The 16,274-nt window shown below is 22.7% G+C and overlaps 4 protein-coding genes across 4 annotated transcripts; 2 read left to right on the forward strand and 2 right to left on the reverse strand.

Annotated features, from left to right (window-relative positions):
- Window positions 1-45: 45 nt before the first annotated feature.
- Window positions 46-1,865, reverse strand: PY17X_1404500 (PUB domain-containing protein, putative; the record flags this gene model as incomplete). The annotated part of the gene is made up of 2 exons (XM_022957408.1): window positions 46-249; window positions 408-1,865. The coding sequence occupies 2 exons, from the start codon at window positions 1,863-1,865 to the stop codon at window positions 46-48; spliced, it is 1,662 nt and encodes a 553-aa protein (XP_022812806.1).
- A 6,013-nt stretch (window positions 1,866-7,878) lies between these two features.
- On the reverse strand, window positions 7,879-8,267 carry PY17X_1404600 (small heat shock protein, putative; the record flags this gene model as incomplete). The annotated part of the gene is given in 2 exon segments (XM_034637693.1): window positions 7,879-8,028; window positions 8,046-8,267. 2 exon segments carry the CDS (start codon window positions 8,265-8,267, stop codon window positions 7,879-7,881), a joined length of 372 nt encoding a protein of 123 aa, XP_034493626.1.
- A 2,126-nt stretch (window positions 8,268-10,393) lies between these two features.
- On the forward strand, window positions 10,394-13,885 carry PY17X_1404700 (conserved Plasmodium protein, unknown function; the record flags this gene model as incomplete). Its single annotated transcript, XM_720487.1, has 1 exon — window positions 10,394-13,885. The coding sequence occupies one exon, from the start codon at window positions 10,394-10,396 to the stop codon at window positions 13,883-13,885; it is 3,492 nt and encodes a 1,163-aa protein (XP_725580.1).
- A 593-nt stretch (window positions 13,886-14,478) lies between these two features.
- PY17X_1404800 (cyclin, putative) lies at window positions 14,479-15,926 on the forward strand (the record flags this gene model as incomplete). Its single annotated transcript, XM_022957410.1, has 6 exons — window positions 14,479-14,700; window positions 14,855-15,034; window positions 15,133-15,335; window positions 15,481-15,577; window positions 15,680-15,764; window positions 15,886-15,926. The coding sequence occupies 6 exons, from the start codon at window positions 14,479-14,481 to the stop codon at window positions 15,924-15,926; spliced, it is 828 nt and encodes a 275-aa protein (XP_022812808.1).
- Between the last annotated feature and the right edge of the window lie 348 nt (window positions 15,927-16,274).

A 16,274-nucleotide genomic window follows, 5' to 3' on the forward strand; every position in this document is an offset into this window, starting at 1 on the left:
TTAATTAAATACCTACAATTAACAATGCAACTATTTTCCTCTTTTTCATTTTAAAAAATATTTCTCAATAGATTCTTCTGATAAAAATGAATTATTACCATCAATATTATTTTTATCATCTGCTTTAAAACGTACAATGGCGGATGGGAAAAGGCTATAATCAGATAGTTTTTTTTTCATATCAAATTTGCATATCCCCGGTGTTTCATATATATACCATTCCCCTGATCCAATTGACTTATTCAGAAACTATGAAACAATAAAAACATAGAAAAACAAAAAAAGAAATATAAAAATTGATAATAAAAATATACAAAATAAAACGATCAAGAATTTTGTACACATCATATGAGTGTATGCATGCAAATATGCTTTATTTTTTCTTTACATCTTTTTCTTTATTATACCGTTTTTATGGTCTCGTTAACTTGTTTTATAAGTGTCCCAGAAGAAAAAGATAATTCTAATATATACGAATCAGGGAAAAGGATTTTTAAAACGGTCTTTGAATAAATTTTTCTGCTATTAATTTTTTCTAACTCTAATTTTGTTCTTGATTTAAAAGTTTGTTCTTTATTTAAATTTTTGATGTTTGATATAAGGCATGCTATACCTGCCCCTTCTCCTTCTTCTTCTTCGTCATCTTTGTCAGAGTTAGATAAAATATCATTCTTACTTTTGATAGCATTATTGGTCTTTTGGAAAAAATATATTTTGGGGTTTAAATCAACTTCCTGATTAATTAATTTTTCAATGTGTTCTTTTTTTTCTTTCAATAATTTATCAATTTGTTCATCACCTTTTATTTTATTCTTTAATGTATCTATAGATGTTATAGTTGATTTGAATGGGTTAAAAGGTACATTTGTAGGACTTGGAATTTTCAAAAAATCTTTAGTAATATTTTGTAGGCTTTCATAACTGCATAATAACAATAATGAATCGATATATTCCATTACATAAAAATTATATATTTCAACAAAACCAATAGATAGTAAAACTTGTTTGGCTTCATCATATTTTAATATTTTATTCTTCATAATATCATTAGTTGATTTTAAAATTCGTGTATTTAATATATTTGGATTTATTAAAATATTTTTAACAATTTTGCATAAAATAGGAACGATACTTTTTAAATCATTTTTATCAATGTTTTTTAACTTTTCAATATAATTGATACTATTGATTGTTCTATTTTTCTCTTCAGAATAACTGTGACGCATATAATTATCATTAACATATGAAAAATAAAATATTTTGTCTTTTTGAATATCTATAACATTATTTTTAATTAAATTTTCTAATTTTTCTTTATCATATTTTATTATAGGATGCATTTCTTTTTCTGAATTTTCTTTTTCAATATGATTATTATTACTCAATGTATGTGATGGAGTGTCATTTTTCCGCTCCTTTTCTAAAGAGCTTTGCATAGTATAATTTTTATTAGCATTATTACTATTATCAATATATTCATTTTCACTCATGTTTGATATTCCTCTTTTAAATTTTTTGCTTAAGTTATCCCTATCCCTTTCGTTTTCATCTATTACTATAGATCCCATTATATTATTTTTTTTACATTTTCCTAAGTTATTATTTTCATTTATTTCTTTATCGTTTTTTGTTTCCTCCACATCATCTCTTAATTCTGCTAGTTCTCTTTTAATCTCGTCTAATAAGCGTAAGGGAAGTTTTAATTTTTCCCATTCATTATCATCGATCTTTTTTAAGCTCTCTATTGAATCGAGCCAATTATCTTCTACGATTATTTTAATAAATGGTTTTATCTGTTCATAATTTTTGTTGATTTTTTTTCCTACACGTAGTAATAAATTTACGACCTCATTATCAGTATCCATATTTTTTTAACAACTTTGGCATTCGCCGTTTTATAACTTTTTTTAGTTCTGGTTATAATATTATTTAAGAATAAATAAAAAAGATCAAACTCATGTAGCTATGTATAATTATATATAATTCCTAGTTACATAAAAATATGTTTTTCTATATTACACAAAATAAAAGTTACAGGTTTATTTTTTTTCTCCAAAAAAATTATTATTAAATCTTATTAGAGAAAGTTTTATTTAAAAAATGTCTATTTTTTTTTATTATTTTTCTTTATTTTGCAAAAAAAACAAAAAATAGTACTTAATTGATTGTATATATATACATAATATAATTATACCTATACACCTGATATGTATATGCTCATCCATGCACTTATATTTGCCTTATGCTATTTTCTCTTGTGCTTACATTTTTAAAACAAGGTAAATATTTTAAAATATATTATTTTTCCACTTTTGCTGAATATATTTTTTTTTTCATTTATTTTTCTTATTTTAATAACACTTCTATAAAATAGAAACGCTAAGAAAAATATAGCATGTTTATTGCTAATTTTTTTAAATAATATCGTAGTAGAAGTTTCTTTTGGTATCTCTATAGTATTGTTATAATTTTACAAAAAAATCTCTATTTTTAATATTTTTTTTTTTAATATTTTTTTTTTAATATTTTTTTTTTAATATTTTTTTTTTAATATTTTTTTTTTTAATATTTTATTTGTATACATATTCCCCTGTCCATTAAACAATTTTCAAGAGTACCTTTTGATTGTAATTGAAAATGTATACATGGCATTTAAAAAAAGTTTTTTTCAAAAGTTTTTAAGTTATTCACAAAATGATGTAATTCAACGCCACATTTATTATATGTATAAAAAAATATATACATTTATAAACTACACAAAGAAAAATAATGAAAGAAAAGTACAAAAATATTTATAGACTACATAGAGAAAAATAATTAAAAAAACTGCATAAATATTTATAGACTACGTAAAGGAAAATAATTAATAAAACTACATAAATTATTGTAAACTACGTGGCGAAAAATAATTAATAAAACTACATAAATATTTATAGACTACATAAAGAAAAATAATTAATAAAACTACATATATTATTTAAACTACGTGGTGAAAAATAATTGATAAAACTACATAAATTATTTAAACTACATGGTGAACAATAATTAATAAAACTACATAAATTATTTAAACTACGTGGTGAAAAATAATTGATAAAAAAAGTACACAAATGATTGTAAAACTACGTAAAGAAAAATAATTAATAAAAAAAGTACACAAATATTTATGACTACGTAAAGAAAAATAATTAAAAAAACTACACAAATTATTATAAAACTTCATGATGAACAACAATTAAAAGTATACACATAAATATTTATAGACTACATAAAGAAAAATAATTAAAAAAACTACATAAATTATTTAAACTACATGGTGAACAATAATTAATATAAAAAGTACACAAATATTTATAGACTGCGTAAAGAAAAATAATTAAAAAAACTACACAAATTATTGTAAACTACGTGGCGAACAATAATTAAAAAAACTACACAAATTATTGTAAACTACGTGGCGAAAAATAATTAAAAAAACTACACAAATTATTGTAAACTACGTGGCAAAAAATAATTAATAAAACTACATAAATTATTTAAACTACATGGTGAAAAATAATTAATAAAACTACATAAATATTTATAAACTACATAGCGAACAATAATTAAAAAAACTACACAAATTATTGTAAACTACGTGGCGAACAATAATTAAAAAAACTACACAAATTATTGTAAACTACGTGGCGAACAATAATTAAAAAAACTACACAAATTATTGTAAACTACGTAAAGAATAATAATTAATAAAACTACATAAATTATTATAAAACTTCATAATGAACAACAATTAAAAGTATATACATAAATATTTATAGACTACATTGATAACAATTAAAAATATATATATTTATAGACTACACCAAATAATAATAAAATATATAAACAATTGTAAACTACAAACGAATATTAATTAAAAAAATATATATAAATAGACTACATGAATAACAATTAAAAATATATATTTATAGACTACATAAAGAAAAATAATTAAAAAAACTACACAAATTATTGTAAACTACATGGTGAACAATAATTAATAAAACTACATAAGTTATTGTAAACTACGTGGCGAACAATAATTAAAAAAACTACACAAATTATTGTAAACTACGTGGCGAAAAATAATTAAAAAAACTACACAAATTATTGTAAACTACGTGGCGAAAAATAATTAATAAAACTACATAAATATTTATAGACTACATAAAGAAAAATAATTAATAAAACTACACAAATTATTATAAAACTTCATGATGAACAGCAATTAAAAGTATACACATAAATATTTATAGACTACATAAAGAAAAATAATTAAGAAAACTACACAAATTATTATAAAACTTCATGATGAACAACAATTAAAAGTATATACATAAATATTTATAGACTACATTGATAACAATTAAAAATATATATATTTATAGACTACAAATAATAATAAAATATATAAACAATTGTAAACTACAAACGAATATTAATTAAAAAAATATATATAAATAGACTACATTAATAACAATAATTAAAAAAAGTACATAAATTATTATAAACTACATGATGAACAATAATTAAAAGTATATACATAAATATTTAGACTACGTGGCGAAAATAATTAAAAAAACTACATAAATATTTATAGACTACGTGGCGAAAAATAATTAAAAAAACTACACAAATTATTTAAACTACGTGGTGAAAAATAATTGATAAAACTACATAAATTATTTAAACTACATGGTGAACAATAATTAATAAAACTACATAAATATTTATAGACTACATGAATAACAATTAAAAATATATATATTTATAGACTACACAAAATAATAATAATAATAATAAAATATATAAGCAATTGTAAACTACAAACGAATATTAATTAAAAAAATATATATAAATAGACTACATTAATAACAATAATTAAAAGTATATACATAAATACTTATAGACTACGTGGCAAAAATAATTAAAAAAACTACACAAATTATTGTAAACTACGTGGCGAACAATAATTAATAAAACTACACAAATTATTGTAAACTACGTGGCAAAAAATAATTAATAAAACTACATAAATATTTATAGACTACGTGGCGAAAAATAATTAATAAAACTACATAAATATTTATAGACTACATGATGAACAATAATTAATAAAAAAAGTACACAAATGATTGTAAAACTACGTAAAGAATAATAATTAATAAAACTACATAAATTATTATAAAACTTCATGATGAACAATAATTAAAAGTATATACATAAATATTTATAGACTACGTGGCAAAAATAATTAAAAAAACTACACAAATTATTGTAAACTACGTGGCGAACAATAATTAAAAAAACTACACAAATTATTGTAAACTACGTGGCAAAAAATAATTAATAAAACTACATAAATATTTATAGACTACGTAACGAAAAATAATTAATAAAACTACATAAATATTTATAGAATACGTAAAGAAAAATAATTAATATAAAAAGTACACAAATATAAATAGACTACATTAATAACAATAAAAAATATATATATTTATAGACTACAATGATAACAATTAAAAATATATATATTTATAGACTACACCAATTAATAATAATAATATATATAAATAATTGTAAACTACAAACGAATGATAATTAAAAATATATATATAAATAGACTACATGAATAACAATAAAAAATACATATAATAAAACACATAAAAGCTTTTGTAAACACTTTTCACACACATAAATACCATTTTAATTTAAATATTCAAATGATGGACTAATACATCTTCTTTCTTGGGATTATGATCGCCTTTCTCTTCTTAAAATATATTTTATTATTTTGAAATACATACTCTCATACCATTTTTTTTGAAAAACTGTAACCATTTTAAAAAATCTTCATTCACTTTTCATTACTTATTGAATACAGAGGTGCTAATACAACGGGCCTTGTCTGCTTTTAAGTACATACATATGAAATAAACTGCTTTTTTAATATAAATTATAATAAAGAAAATATAGATTCATATATATTAACATGCAACATACGGGTTAAAATTTTATATAATAGAAACATAGATAATAAAAACATACTTAATAAAACTACTCATATATATATATATATATATATATATATATCAACTTCTAATGTACATTATGATTACATCTTAAAAACTGCTGTGTACTTTCACGATCTTCGTTCAACATTTTTTACATTAAATGGCTCACACTACTCTTTCAAAACACAACATACAATCCATGCTTAATAAATTCTCATTCTTGAATATAAATGCATTTCATGGAAAAAACATACATAAAGCATTATATATATTTCTATTTAAAACTACTTCATTTAACACATATACATATATGTGGTTAAAAAAATATATATATGCACATTTACACATGCACATATTGCATACAATTTTTATTTATAATAAATATTGTGGAGGGAATACTACATGTATTTTGTATTTAAAAAGAAACATTGTATATGTTCAAACATAACAAGAAAAATATAATTAAATATAAAAAAAAACACCATTAAATAAAATAAAGCAAGATAATAGTGCTTTGGGTTGGATACAATTTTTAGATACTACTATAGAAATACATATCATACTTATGATAAATACGATATAAATACTACTAAACTACTACTCCCACATCAGGGGTTATGTGGTTTCGCATCTTAATTAGTGCTTAATAACTGCTTATATTCATATGTATTACTGCAAATCATTATTCAGCCACGTATGTATTACTGCAAATCATTATTCAGCCACGTATGTATTACTGCATATCACTATTCAGCCACGTATGTATTACTGCATATCACTACTCAGCCATGTATGTATTACTGCAAATCACTATTCAGCCACGTATGTATTACTGCATATCACTATTCAGCCACGTATGTATTACTGCAAATCACTATTCAGCCACGTATGTATTACTGCAAATCACTATTCAGCCACGTATGTATTACTGCATATCACTACTCAGCCATGTATGTATTACTGCAAATCACTATTCAGCCACGTATGTATTACTGCAAATCACTATTCAGCCACGTATGTATTACTGCATATCACTATTCAGCCACGTATGTATTACTGCAAATCACTATTCACCCACGTATGTATTACTGCAAATCACTATTCAGCCACGTATGTATTACTGCATATCACTGTTCAGCCATGTATGTATTACTGCATATCACTGTTCAGCCACGTATGTATTACTGCATATCACTATTCAGCCACGTATGTATTACTGCAAATCATTATTCAGCCACGTATGTATTACTGCAAATCATTATTCAGCCACGTATGTATTACTGCATATCACTACTCAGCCATGTATGTATTACTGCAAATCACTATTCAGCCACGTATGTATTACTGCAAATCATTATTCAGCCACGTATGTATTACTGCATATCACTACTCAGCCATGTATGTATTACTGCATATCACTGTTCAGCCATGTATGTATTACTGCATATCACTGTTCAGCCACGTATGTATTACTGCATATCACTGTTCACCCATGTATGTATTACTGCATATCACTGTTCACCCATGTATGTATTACTGCATATCACTGTTCACCCATGTATGTATTACTGCATATCACTGTTCACCCATGTATGTATTACTGCAAATCACTATTCAGCCACGTATGTATTACTGCAAATCACTATTCAGCCATGTATGTATTACTGCAAATCATTATTCAGCCACGTATGTATTACTTCTTAATTATCACTTCAAACTTCTAAGAAATTCATAACTACTGGAAAACTTCTCGAAAATACTGCCTTTATTTCTTGAACGCCTCATATTTTTTAGGCATATATATTCTTAATACACCACCTTTTTAATTTACACCAATATCTTTTACACGTACATTACTGGGGATAGGGATAGCTTGAATGTGATATAATTCGCTTTCTTCTTGAACATAACGTGTAGTATAATCATCTATCTTTTCTTTTATCCTTTTAGAAGCTGATACAACCTCCAAACAATCGCTAAACAATATTACTGAAGGTTTTCCCTACTTATACCAGGAACATACATTTTTATCTCGCATCTCTTTCCTTTATCTCGAATATCGAGAGGAATCAATGATGTAGTTTCATTTTGTACATAAGAAAAGTCATCATACATAGGAAATGAAAAATTATAACCAAAAGGGTGCACTCTAAATAGGGGGAATATTCTAAAGAAATCATTATTAAACATATGGCTAATCATTAAACCCATCATTTTACCAAAATTATATTCACATCCATGGAATTAATACGAGCGGAAATGAATATGCTCACGAAATGGGTAAACCCATTTGGCTCCAATTGTAAGGATTTCTTTGGTGACTACGATTTATCATTTCGCTAATCTCCAAGGCTATGTATCCTTATAAAATATGCAGGAATTTTGAAAGAGAATCTTTATTATATATATATATATCTATATATCTATAATACGTGGAATATAATTATGTATATATATAATATTACAAAGGAAAGGATACTATATACTAAAGGAAAACAATCATACTCAGGTATATAATTGTATAAGTAGAAATATGTTATATTATTTATTTACGAATAAATAAACATTAACATGTAAATCGCAAAATGTAAAGAAAACAAAAATATGTTAAAAATAATTAGGTGTATATATTTGTAGATAAAATTTAGAAAAATAATGAAATTCTATATAAAATTAATGTATGAAAATAAAATTTATAAATAAAAAGGCTTAATAAATAAATTAATTATTTATTATTTTATTTATTAAAAGTTATTTTTTAATTAATTTTTAAAAAAATATTATATTTTTGGCATGTATTTATGGATATATTTTAACAAAAAACATCAAAAAAACGCATACAATTATAGTTTATTCGTATTTTAATAGTACACCACGGACATAACGGATACAAATGGGGAGAATACTACCTAGCATATTTATAGCATACTATTTAGAGCATTGTAAAATAACATATAAAATATTACCATAATATATAAAATCCTATGTTACGTGCACCTAGTAATATGATTAAATATTTATTTTACACCACTTTGTATGCTTACCTAAGCATAAATATTATATTCTACTATACGAATACCGATGTTATTTTTTTCGTTCCTTGCAATTTATTAAAATTTTATCTTAGATACTTCTAAAAACCGATAAAAATATATTTTTTATTCTTGCATAATGTTTAGATTTTTGTTATGTATTCCCCTTTAATCACATTCATATATACCAATTGTATAAAACTATACTCTTTTCCCACTTATATAATTTTAAATTTATCTCATAACTAATTTATATTTTCCCGTTTTAATATAATATGATGAGTTTATTCTCTTTTTTCTTTCATCGTAAAATTTTAAAATTCTAAACTACCAATATATATATATAAAATAGCGAGAAAATAAACACACACAAATATATATTATAGTATATCAAATATTATGTTCATATTTCTAATTAATAAAAAAAAGTGATAATTCATTATTCTACAAAATACTATTATTATGCCTGCGCATTTACTATATATAAAATGTTTATAAACTATATCTTTATTTTTAACTTACATCACCAAGGGAATATATTATTCTTTGCTGTTTAATATTCCTATATATAACTTTACCCGCAGCACAATTTTTAAAAAATTAAAAAAGATAATAAATTCAATGAACTAATTTAATACGCTGTCATCAAAATAAAAAACCATAAGCACATGTATTTAAATATTGGATTTTATAAAACATAATACTTTCCTAAATTGTTATTGTTTTTGTTCGTTTTCTTCATCACCTCCTATATCTTTTATTTTACCTTCCCAATGCATATAGTAGTTTCACAAACTCTTTTATTAGAATAACAATAAAATGACATACAATACCAATAAGTAATAAATCAAACAAAACTGGGTGAAATTTATGTATTAGGTCATATAGGAATAGGTATATTCTTCTTCATTTATTTTTTTTTCTCTTTTTCCCTTTCATTATATTACTACCAATCTATTATATTTCGAGCGCAAATATTTTTGAAACACTTTAATAATTTCACTTTTTTCACAAAATAAAATATATTATACATATCACATGCACATTATATTTTAATTATCATCATGCTATTAACGAATTAGTTAAAATGTGAAGGGGGGTACTGCTATAACGGTTATTATATTATATAGAAAATGATGTAAACATTTATGTTTTTTTTTATTCTTTTTTTGTAATGCTAAAATAAAATGGCAAGCATATTTATTTCCCCAAACATCCATAAATAAACTCACTTAAGTAGTCACACACATATACATATGAACATTTTAAATCCATATAAAGTAGCACAAATATTTGTTTAGTAGCATGAATACCAAATTTTATGTATGTTTTAAATACATAATAATAATTATAAACATAACTCTTTATCAATGTAAAAGAAGAAAAACAAACAAAATAAATTTATTTCCACATTTTATAAATAATGACTTTCCTTCGAAACCACATAATTATTCATCAGGTTCTAAAAGAAAAAAAATACTACAAAAACATGAATATGTTTCTCATTTTTTGAAAACCAAAAACGATGCATTAAGTTCACTATCAAATGACGAAATATCCAAAAATAACATCAAGTTAAACAATTTAACCCAATTATTAGAAAACATATTAATTAAGAAAAATGAATACAAAAATACGATATTAAATTCGAATTATAATATAGAGCATTTAACGGATTACTTTCAGGATAAATTGTCAGGCTTACAAAATATAAATTTTATTGAACAGAATAGGAACAATTATTCATATTCAAAGAATAAAATTCATGAGTTTTTCAATGAAAGTAATGTAAAAGTTGAGGGAAAACTTCAAGAGCACATAAGTGTGCATAACAAACCTACTGAAAAGTATCAAAATATATTCACAACACATATAAAAAAGGACGAAAAAAAACAATGTCAATTTATTGAACCAAAGAATAGCAACTCTTTCGATAATAGTAATACACACCAAGACTATCATGATAATATTCTTTGTATGCAAGCAAAAAAAGATATTAAAAAAGATGAAGTAATATTATCTATACCCAAGACATATATAATACATTATGATAATATAATGAATCAAATTCAAAATTTTGTAAATGATTTTTCAAATTCTTATAATGTAAATTATATCAAATATATATTTAAAAATAATATGCAAGACCAAATAAATCAATTGGATCCATATATAATTTTAATGTATGATATTTACAAAAGGCATATTAATTTTATATCATTTATGAAATCTCCAAATATTTATTTAAAGTATTGGGATATAAAATTAACTTTATTAATTGCATATATATATTTCATTTCAAAATATATGAACATATTGTTACATGCATATAGTTTCAATAATGCATTTTTTCTTTTGTTGGATAAATATTTGTCTCAAAAGAACGAAGCTCTCACATCAACCGAATTACCTCAGTACAAGAATGAGAAAAGGATTTCTGGAAAAAACAATGTTGAAGAGATAAATAGTACTAACAGAAATTTAATCAATGACATATATTTGTCTTGTAATAATGAAATACATGAAAATTATAAATCTACGGCTGTCCCAAATATAGTTAGCAACGATATTGAAGAAATAAGTCATAATCTTAGAAAAACTTCAGAGAATGTTCTTAAAAATCATAAATCATTCTTTTTTTATAATAATTATGAGCATTATATTAATTATATTGTGAATACTCCCTCTTTAAACCATCTACCTTTATTATTTAAAGAATCCTCTTTTTTTTTGTTTAATAATATGAATATGAAAAATATAATATATTTTAGAAAGCAAATGGTTCATGAAATAATAAATATGTATAAAAATGATGAAGATAATAATAATGCATTTTTTTTTTCTATTGATAAAAATATTATTAACAAAATTTTATTTATCAATAATAAATATTATTCTACAATTGAAAAATATTTTAAAAATAATGTTATTTACAATGAAAATGATTCAAATAAAAACCATAATAATATTATAGATCTAGATAAGTTATACTATTTTACTTTGATAAATAAAAAGAAATTTGGTTTGTCTACTAAAAATACAAATTGTCAAAAAGAAAGTTTTACACAAAACACAAGTGTTAATTATATGAGCAACAACATTGCTAATGATGATAATAATAATTATGTTCATGTAGAACAATTACATAAAGAAAATCCTCAAAGTTTCTTTTCATTTGCTAACTTACAAGATTATATTAACTCAATTATTTACAATGCATCACTTTTTGATAATTTTGATATTTTTTTTAATTACTCTTTTTTAATGCACATATATTCCTATGTTTCATCTCATGCTATAAAAATCAAATCAAACGCATGTTTTTCTCAAAAAATGGAAGAAAATAATATACAAAAAACAGACAAATCAAATAGGCAAAACGAAAATGACTATTATGACTTAAAAGATAACATTTTAAATAGCAATATAACAATAAAAGAAACAAATAAGCATATAGAAAAAGTTAGTGCCAAAGAATGTTCAAAATATGACTTTAATGAATATGAAAAAAAGGAAAAGCAAACCGAAAATAAACACATGTGTTTAATACCATTTATTGATGTATGTAATCATAGAACCTTATCAATGAATTCTTTCATTAAAAACGTATCGAAAGACATAAAAAGAAGCACATACTCTTTTTCAATTAATAACAATGATGTAAATTATAGTTATAATCATCTACTTTCTGATAACAAACATCTTGATGCATTTAGTAAAACACATCGAATAAGTCCAGTCTACAAACAGATTGGACCTATAGATGTGGGGGATGAAAAAAAAAAAAAATCCAGCAACACAAATAATGACGATAGTGATGTTACAAATTTGCATAATACTAATCAAACTATGCTTGAGGATGCGAATACTATTCAATTACTTAGTTCCGAAAATATAAACACTGGAGATGAAATTACCATAAACTATGGAAAACTAAGTAATGACCTCTTGCTACTAGAATATGGATTCATCGATAAAAAAAATACTAAAGTTTATTTTTATTTTGATGTAAAAATAATAAGAGAGATAATTTTACAAATATTAGGTCATGATAAATTGCCTCTTATTATGCTAGAAAGTTTAGAGAGAAAAAAAGTAGACATATTTAAAATATTAAACGTTTTACCAAATAATGAAAATGTATATGAAAGATTTCAAACTGACCAAACAGAAAATGCAGAAATTGTCAGAAAAAAAAAAAATATATTAAATGATTATATAAGAAAAAATAAATACTTTAATGAATATAATATATTTACAATGAAAGAACGTATAAATAAATTTTACATTGATGAAAAAATGTCCCATGATCAAAAAAATAAAAAAAGCTATTTCTATATAGGAACAGATTTGATTGTAGACCCTATCTTATTAGCAACAATAAGAACTATTATTTATGATGATATAGATTATCTTTCAAAAGTAAATATAACAAATTTATTACAATGGGAAAATTACTTGTCTCCAGATTCGGAAATAATCGTTATACAAGTATTAATTAAATTAATTGACGAAATTGTTTACGAACAATTTTATGACATTAATTATGAAGATATATTAATAAAAGGCCAAATAAAATATGAAGATTTAAAATGTTATAAAAATAAATTTTTACAACCAGATTTATTTAACTCTGAGAAAGTCATTGATATTTTCCAAAATAATAATTTCAATATTGTTATTTACAACATTATGAAATTAAAGGAATTACAGCTAGCAAAAAAGGCTCTTATCGAAAAACGCAAGGAAATGATGAATCTATTAGATGCACAAGATAGAAAAAAAAACCAAAAATAATAACATAAGAATTAAGCAATAGTGTTGAATGCCTGTGGAATAAAATACTTAATACACCAAAATAAAAATAATAGTTTGTTACTCATATTTCTAATTTTTAATCGGTCTTGCATATGCATACATCTTTGTATTTGTGCAGAACCAGTTCAACAATAGAGAAATGTCACAATATTTTACTAATTTTAATTATACACTGTGTAATATTTTTTATTGTGAACATCACAATATATAATACGATATTTTAGTTTATTTTTGTTTAGTTTATTTTTTTTTTAGTTTATTTTTTTTCTATTTTTTACTTAAATAAATATTTTTATGTTGGTATTTCATGAAAAATAAATTATTTGTTTACGGAAATATTTATTAAAATATTTCTTACATTCAATTTTTCTTGTGTTATGATGCCCATTTGTCTTGCAATAAGCATAAACATAACTAAAGTAATTATATATTTTTTTATTCTTTTTTTATTTTTATTTCCCATATTTTTTAAATGGTATTGTATTATCATCTACTAAATGTTATAACTAAATTTAACCAATTTTCATTTAATAAAATAAAATAATCACGTAAATAACACATCTCTGCAAAATATGATTAATGATATAATTCTAATTAATAAAGAAAATATTGAAACTCCCAGTGAAAAAAAAAATGTTCCAAAAATTGATGAAATCAAATTAAGAATATATGCATGCCAGTTGCTACAAGAAGCTGGAATTATTTTAAAACGTAAGGCTGTTACAATTGCAACAAGCCAAGTTTTGTTTCACCGTTTTTATTTTAAAAAGTCATTAACTGATTTTGATGTAAAGGTATTGTTATGAGAAAAACTATGTTTTCCTTTCACACACTCTCATGGGATTTTATGTTTGTCATTTCTTTGCATTTTCAAAATATAAGCAAACTATGTACCTATATATATTGTATATTTATTCTTTATTTATTCTCTATTTATTCTCTATTTAGATTATTGCGCCTTCGTCATTATATTTGGCTTGTAAATTAGAAGAAAACTTTTGTAGTGTTTACAAAATTATCAACACTTTTTATTTTTTGTATAAATATGAAGAGTTAAAAAGTAAGCATTATTATTTTGATGTAAAAAATATCAAGGTAGACCATTTTAAAATTGATATCGAATCACAGGTACAAGCTTATTAAAAAATTTATACATTTATATGAAGAAATATTTGTTGAAAAAGCTTTATATTACCTATATAATAATATTTCATTATAATTTTCAGGAATATAAAGACATGAAAATTGAAATTTTTACATATGAACTTTTGATACTAAAAGATATCGGATTTTTAATTCATAAAATAAATCAACACCCACATTCATTTCTTTTGCCTTATATTCATTCGCTTTTTAATAACTTAAACCAATTTGATGATGATATAACAAAGAAGTTAGCACAAATATCATGGGGATTTTTAAATGATAGGTAAACTCAAATTTTTATTCGAATAATAATTTAGTTCAAACAAAATATATCACTCATTAATTGCCATTGCAAAATATTCAAATGAGCAATTATATATGCATATTATTTTATATTATAATATATGACATTATATTTCTTTTTTAAGCATGAGAACAACTTTGTGTTGCGAATACCAACCACGTTGCATCGCAGTCGCTAGCATATTTTTGGCAGCTTATAAACTAAATATACCGTTAATCAAGGTATAATATACGACAATCTCATATATGAAACTTTAAAATAATACATATTGTATACACTGTACATGCACATAAATAAGCATATATACATATTATTACTCACAGGAAACTAACTGGTTCAAGCTTTTTGATGTAGATTATGATGACATAAAAAATATATGCATTCGAATTTTACAGTTATACAAAATAGGTATATATAACCTAATTATATATACATACCATTTGTGTGTTACAGCTATATATAATAAACTTTATTATAGTTATTTTTAATTAAAACCTTTTTATTTTCTTTTTTATAATGTTATGAATAGGACGATGTCATTATATAAATGTCTTAACGAAGGAAAAATAGTTGATATAGCAGATCCGTTCATACGAATCCGAAACCTATAATTATATGCATATGCATACTCTACAAATGTGCCTATATTTTTTTAAACATCCAATTGCATAAAAAACATGTTTTTAGTCCTTTATCTTTTTGTTTTTTGTGTAAACTTTTTATAAATGTTTTAAAAACAAAAAATAATTGTATTTTTTTTAATAATTCATTCTTATTTCTTAAAAAATTAAATATACACAAACCATAAGCTTTTATAATGTTATAAAATTTTAATAAAATATACTCGGATAAATTATTATTATGGTCAATTTTATTTTAACAAGCTTCGGAACATTCTTATACACAAGCATATATAAT

This window comes from Plasmodium yoelii, assembly GCF_900002385.2.
Source record: "Plasmodium yoelii strain 17X genome assembly, chromosome: 14".
Taxonomy (NCBI): Eukaryota; Apicomplexa; class Aconoidasida; order Haemosporida; family Plasmodiidae; genus Plasmodium; species Plasmodium yoelii.